The sequence below is a fragment of the Propithecus coquereli genome, unplaced genomic scaffold (genome assembly GCF_000956105.1).
Source record: "Propithecus coquereli isolate 6110/MARCELLA unplaced genomic scaffold, Pcoq_1.0 Scaffold137, whole genome shotgun sequence".
NCBI lineage: Eukaryota > Metazoa > Chordata > Mammalia > Primates > Indriidae > Propithecus > Propithecus coquereli.
This window is the reverse complement of record NW_012137969.1, coordinates 1,377,843-1,384,970: the sequence shown is the minus strand read 5'-3', so window position 1 is coordinate 1,384,970 and position 7,128 is coordinate 1,377,843. Positions and strand designations below refer to the sequence as shown.

General features: G+C 34.9%; 1 protein-coding gene across 1 annotated transcript in view; it reads left to right on the top strand.

The window, feature by feature from the left end:
• Positions 1–7,128, top strand: part of ARPC1A (actin related protein 2/3 complex, subunit 1A, 41kDa) — a 59,599-nt gene that overhangs the window by 16,114 nt on the left and 36,357 nt on the right. The window contains exon 2 of the mRNA XM_012638892.1: positions 3,781–3,873. Within this exon, the coding sequence (XP_012494346.1) occupies positions 3,810–3,873 (64 nt within the window). The 5' untranslated portion in view covers positions 3,781–3,809. The remainder of the gene's footprint in view (positions 1–3,780; positions 3,874–7,128) is intronic.

Here is a 7,128-nt window from a genome sequence, read left to right as displayed (position 1 = left end):
CTCCTCCCCCACCACCACCACCCTGCCAGACTTGAGGACCAGAATGGTGTCAGATTTATGTTTCTGGCCCCAACCTGGTATTTACAACACTGCTGGGAACATGGTAGGCACTTAATAAATTGTAGCTTAGAATCTTTGATTATGAAGCCATCTGTTCTCATACTTCAGTTTTGGAACCTTCTGTCTTCTTCAAGTTATTGCTTCAATTACTGAAATTATCTTAGTTCTGTCTTCTTTTCTCAATTTTATCTAATCTTTTGGTTTCACTTAGGCCCTGGGTTTTCAGGTATCTGAAAGCAAAGCGGAGGGTGTCAGTCAGGAGAGTGTTTTTGCCCTGTTAGGGAGTGGGGTAACTGTTTGGCTGCTTCCTACCACAGAGTATTCTGAGACCTTCTGGGGTTCATCTACCAATCACAATTAAAGGAGGGGATCATTTTGGAAAATTAAAACTCCTGCTTTGGAGGGAGAATGGCAGTATTTTGATCAAGTTATTTGATCTATGCTGAAACAAATCCTGCATAAAGAAGTTTAAAATGGTCTGCTGGTGAGGCTGGTGCCTGGAATTGGAGCCTGTCTGAACACTGAGGAGGGTGTGGTGACCTTGTTGGAATACCTGATGTTGCCGGGTTGGGTAATGAGAGTAATTAGAAACTAGGTGAATCACAATTTTGAAAACTGATCCTAAACAGGGAACAGAAATTCCCACTTGTATGAATACTTTCAAGCTAGCTCCAGAGGAGTAGGGCCAAGAATTTACAGGACATGTCAACGTTTTCAAGTTCAGAGGACACTAACTGGCAAATACTTCTAGGATTGGTTCAAAAGCCTTGGGTCTAAGGAAGAAAAGGAACCAACTTACTGAGGTCTATCTTGGGCTAGGCTTTGTACTGCTTGCTTTCACATGTTATCTCTATTTAATCCTCCTCCGCACAGCCTTGTGATTGATGTCAGTGGTATACCCACTTCACAGAATTAAAAAATGAGATTTAGAAATATTGAGTAACTTGCCCAGGGTCTCATAGCTAGTATGTGTCAAAGTCAAGATTCCAGCCTTGGCTGCAGAGCCCATGGCTAACTATGCATCCGAATGACTCCGTACTGAAAGTAATAGGTAAAGAAAAGGTGTGAGGAGTCCCTGGAATCATACTATGCCATAAATAATTTTTCTCTCTCTTAATGCTAGACAACGAAAGGTCATCAGTAGAAACTTGTTAAATTTAATGTCACCACCTTTTTGTTTGTCCTTATTTCTCTTCTCTAGCCCTGTTGAGAAAAAGATTTTCAGATTTCACTTAAATATTAACCACAATTTAGAAATTATATTTATTAACCTATGACAGAAGGTATCTTTCTTGGCACAAAATTCAGGCTATTATGAATTTCTTCTGCATTCACTGATTTTTTATAAATATAAGCTATATTTACTAGGTACATTATAAATTTGACAAACATGAGTGTTGTCTTGGCCTACAGACTTAAAATAGCCACGTGATTATAAAAGGAGTACAGGTCTGAGTGTATGTCCAAATATGGAACTTGAATGATATAGTGAAATTAGAAATGCAATTTTAGAAGTAATTATGCCATTGTGTAAATGTTTGCCTCTTATGAAGGCCTTGCTGCATTGCTTATAAAACTGAGTTGAAGATGAGAAAGCCTGTGTCCACAGCTATACTTTTTTAACTATATGTGAAATATGTGCTTTTATTACACATAGATATTCACATTAAATTATTAATTTGCAGACCAGTTTTGTTTCAGTTAACAAATGAGCTTATCAAATGTGGCTTTGAACTTAATTATTTTTAATTAAGGAGATACTTGTGACACAACATATTATTTCAAGTAGCTATGAGTAGAACTTGTTGTGAGGGAACAATTTAGGGTAAGCATCTGGTATCAGATAGAGAAGCATGCAATGAGCATCTGGAAGTTTTTTTTTATAAACAAATTAAACAGTCTCATTTGAGTTCATTTAAATTTTTTTAAATTTCTAATTACTAAGCTTTTTAAAATTTGTGAGTTACAATTTGCTTCCTAGGACATATAAAAGAAAAAAGTAATGTCTTAAATATATTCTCTCTTAGAATAGAATATGAAACACTGACATTTCCCTGCCAGTTCAAGATATCAGATGTTTTTTATTTAAGGGTATACTTTTTATTTTAACCTTTAGATTCCTTTACAACAGTTATTATAGCAGAGGTGTTTCTTCTGCTTTCCATTGAGATTGATTTCTGCTTTGTCAGCTAAACTTTCATTGTTCACTTCCCGGGGCCTTCTGGTGGCCCTTCCATTCATTTCCTGCTTGAATTCCTATCTCACATCTCAGTCTCCACCCTAGGTTAACATGACTTATACTTAAGCATATTGAAACTCGAGTTTGTAAGAGAGTGCCTCTTAGAAATGATAAAGTTGGGGGTGAGGATGGCTGGCTGCTTGTTGAAAAATTTTTGGCTATTTCATGTAATGGTTGCTTCTTCAGTGGATCTAGATTTGGGGGTACCTATAAAATAGATAATTTTATTTGATTTTTAATTTAATGATATTTTACAGATTCCTGCGTTTCATTTAGTTACAATAAAAAGTTTAAAGAGTAATATCGCAAACACCTACATACTCTTTGCCTAGATTTACCAGTTGTTAGCATTTTGCCACATTTTTACTCTCTATATTTTTTATGTCCTCAATGAAATGAAAATAAGTTACAGAACATCATACTTCATCCTAAACACTTCATCATCTTTATCTCTTAAGAGCTAGGACATTCTCTTACCTAGTGGCAACACCATTATCATAGCCAAGAAAATGAAACTAATTCCATATCGTTATGTAGTATCTAGTTCAAATTCAGACTTTCCCTATTATACAAAATACATCCTTTATGGCTATTTTAAAAAATACAGATTACAATTAACTTTCAATCATTGGATTTGGTTTCCACAGCTCTCTTAATCTAGAAGTTATATGCCCCTCCCTCCATATTGCCTTTTTTGAATAGTCCAGGCCAGTTCTATAGAATGGAACACTTCCTGGCTTTGTTTATTTCTTCCTAGTGTTGCTTAACTAATTCCTCTCCCCTTTATTTCCTGTAAACTGAAAATTAGGTCTGGATCTTGATTAGATTTAGAGTAAATATGTTTGGCATAAATACTTCGCAAGTAGATTGACCATTTTCCCATGTTTCTCCAGGATAGTCCTGTGACCTGTTGTGAAAACATAATTATTATTAGTACCCCCTTTTTCTCTCTGAGATCTTCTTGTGTGGATAATAGATTAAGCCACTATTTATAAATAATTATGTGCACTTCATGTGGCCTCCCATCAGGAGTCCCATCAGGTTAGATTGGTCTACTATTTATGATACTAAATTTAATCACTTGGTGATGCCAGACTCCTTTATTGTAAAGCCATGTTTTTCCTTTTGTAGTTAGTAAGTAATCTGTGGGATGATAATTTGAGACTGTGTGAATATCCTGTACCCATGGTTTGAAAGTCTATTGATGATCCTTGACAGAATAAATTCTACATCAGGAGTTATAATGCTAGTTCTTTTTAAATGATTAAGTTGGTTTTTTTGTTTTTAAAGAAACCATAATATAAAAGTACAATAAATGATTAAGTTTTGACATAAAAGTAATAAATGATTAAGTTTTGACATTGAGATTTTTTTAATGGGAGAACAATGTTTTATTTGTTCCCAAATATTTCAAGATCCACAGACAACTTAAATATTGGTTGCCTGCCATTTTAAATGCTTTTTTCTATTGCTCATTGCAGCTTTCTATTCTTTGAAAACACTAAGAATAATGTCCCTGCATCAGTTTTTACTAGAGCCAATCACCTGTCATGCCTGGAACAGGGATCGTACTCGTAAGTATTCTATTAACTTTGTTTTTTTTATTTTGGTACCTTTGATACATTTCAGATTCAGGCACATTTAGGGTTTACATATTTCAGTGTGATTTGTGAAAAGGACATAAATCTATTGACATAGATTCAAAAAGGAACTATATCAGTCCTTTGGTTTATAGATAGAGAAACTAAGGCCCAGGGTGATAGAAGTTCTTTCCAGTGATTACATACCAAATTGATGTCAGAGGCATTGCTAGCACCCAAGGCTTCTAGTTCCTTGTCCACTTCTTTTTCTACAGTACCACTTGCAGGACAGTTTATATCAGAAACATCTTTCATTACCCTAAGAACCCAGTGTCTTGAATGGTTGTGCAGTAATGCAGTACTCATCCATTATTTAGGCAGAATACCAGGACCTAGAAATAAGCTGTTACAGAGACATATGGTTTACGCCTGAGGTATTCAGAGCATTATTAACTTGTATTGACTGTATTTTTCATAGTCAGCTTGAGTTTCTAGTTTTCTAGCTTCAGCAAACTAGAAAAGGATGGAGAAGTCTCTTTAGGAATAGACACAGTTCAGCAAGCACAGTGACAGAAATTATAACAGGAAAGTAGAAAACAAAAAATAAAAATGCCTACAAACAGAGACAAATATGTCATAGTATGCCTATTAGTTATTAAAAAAGGTAAAATTAGCTGGGCACAGTGGTGTGCACATGTAGTCCCAACTACTCCACAGGCTGAGGTGAGAGGATTGCTTGAGCCCAGTAGTTTGAGTCCAGCCTGGGCAACACAGCAAGATTCCTATCTTAAAAAAAGCGTTGGTAAAATTATATTTACAATCTTTTTTTAAATAATATATTTATTAAGATATACTTCACATGACATAAAATTCGCCCTTTTAAAGTATTCAATTCAGTGGTTTTAAATTTATTCACAGTTATGCAACAATCACCACTATTTTCAGAATATTTTCATCACCTCAAAAAGAAACTCTGTACCCACTAGCAGTCACTCTCAGTTTTCCCCAAAATCCCTCAGTCCCAGGAAACCACTAATTTACTTTTTGTCTCTATGGATTTGCCTATTCTGGATATTTTGAATAAATGGGATCATACAATAGGTGGCTTTTTGTATCTAGCTTCTTTCACTGGGCATGTTTTCAAGGGTCATCCCTGTTATACAATATATAAGTACTTTATTCCTTTTTATGGCTGAATAATATTTCTTAGTATGGATATGGCACATTTTGTTTATCTTTTTGTCAGGTGGTGGACTTTGAGTTCTTTCCACATATTGGCTATTGTGAATGATGCTGCTGTGAACATTCATATATAAATTTTTATGTGGACATATGTTTTTAGTTCTCTTAAGCACCTAGGATTTTAATTGCTGGGCTATATGGTAACTGTGTTGAATATTTTGAGGAACTATCAGACTGTTTTCCAAAATGTCCACACTGTTGTACATTCTTACTGCGAGTGTATGAAGCTTCCAGTTTCTCCACATCCTCGCCAATACTTGTTATTGTCAGTCTTTTCTATTATAGCCCTCCCAGTGGGTATAAAGTAGTATCCCATTGCGGTTTTGCTTTGCATTTTCCTCACGACTAATGATGTTGAACATCTTTTCACATGTTGATTGGCTGTCCATATATCTTCTTTGGAGAAATGTCTATTCAGATCCTTTGCGTTTGTTTTTTTTTTCTTTTTTTTTTTTGGTAGAGACCGGGTCTCGCTGTGTTGCCTAGGCTGGTCTTGAACTCCTGGCCTCAAGGGATCCTCCCACCTTGGCCTCCCAAAGTGTTTGGAGTATGGGGTGAGCCACCACTCCTGGCCCCTTTGCCCATTTTTAAATTGAGTCGTCTTTTTGTTATTGGGTCATGAGAGTTCTTTATATATTCTGGATACAAGTCTCTTATCAGACATATGATTCACAGATATTTTCTCCCATTCTGTGGGTTGTCTTTTCCCTTTCTTGAAGGTGTTCTTTGAAGCACAAAAGTTTTTAATTTTGAAAAAGTCCAATGTATTTATTTTTTTCTTTTATTGCTTGTACTTTTGTTGTTGTTTCTTAGGAAACCATTGCCTAATCCAGGGTCACAAAAATGTGTGCCTATACCTATGTTTCCTTCTAAGAGTCTTATAGTTTTAGCTATTTTATTTAGGTCTTTGATCCATTTTGAGTTACTTTTTATATATGCTGTGAGAAGGAGTCCAACATTATCCTTTTGCATGCAAATATCCAATTGTCCCAGCACCATTTGGCGAAGCCTCTTCTCTTCCCATTGAATTGTCTCGGCACTCTTGTTGAAAATCAACTGAGTGTAAATATGAGAGTTTATTTCTGGACTGTCAATTCTATTCCATTGTTCTTTATATTTATCCTAATTCTGGGACCACACTATCTTGTTTACTGTAGTTTTGTGGTAAGTTTTAAAATCAGAAAGTGTAAGTTCCAACTTTGTTCTTCTTTTTCAAGATTGTTTTGGTTATTATGTCCCTTGCATTTCCACATGAATTTTAGGATGAACTTATTAATTTTTGCTAAGAAGCTGGTGAGCTTTTGATAGGGATTGCTCTGAATCTGTAGATTCACTATGTTTTTAAAGCATTTTAGACATGGTTTGCTTTTATTTTTAAATAAATCTTGGTACATGAACCAAGTACACTACAGGTTATGGTTGGGTGAAGTGAAGACCTAGATGAGATTCTCTATATTGGGCAGTTCAAAGTATATAAAACATGGTAGAATAGTGAATCAAGAGCTTCTGTTTTGTGATCAGCTTACAGAGCTTCACGGCTGAGTTTCCTATATATTCTGTTTCTACTTTCCCATCTAAAAATGGGTTTTTGGAGCATTTCTCATTATTTTTAATACAGGTACAAGTTATCATTGTCCTCATTTAAACTACTTGATAAATTTAGTGTAACTCACCATTTTTGTTATGACATTATGATTTGAAATTTATAACATTTCCCAGGTTTAAATTTGGATTTGGCTTTTGAAATCTCTGTATGCATCTTAGAAACTTGAAAAATATATAACTGGTTTCCAGAAAGCACTTAAAGTCTTAGGATTTGGGAGTTAGATATTTATCTAGTTCCACAGTTTCATTTGTAAAACAAATGTACCTTTCCTAAGTAGGGAAGGAAAAGTGAATATATAGATGGGGAAATTTAAATGATTCACTTTTAATCAGTCCAGTGAAAGTTTGGATCATAGATCCTGATTTTAATTGTAAGAAATCAGTGTTTAAAAAGAAAAAGAA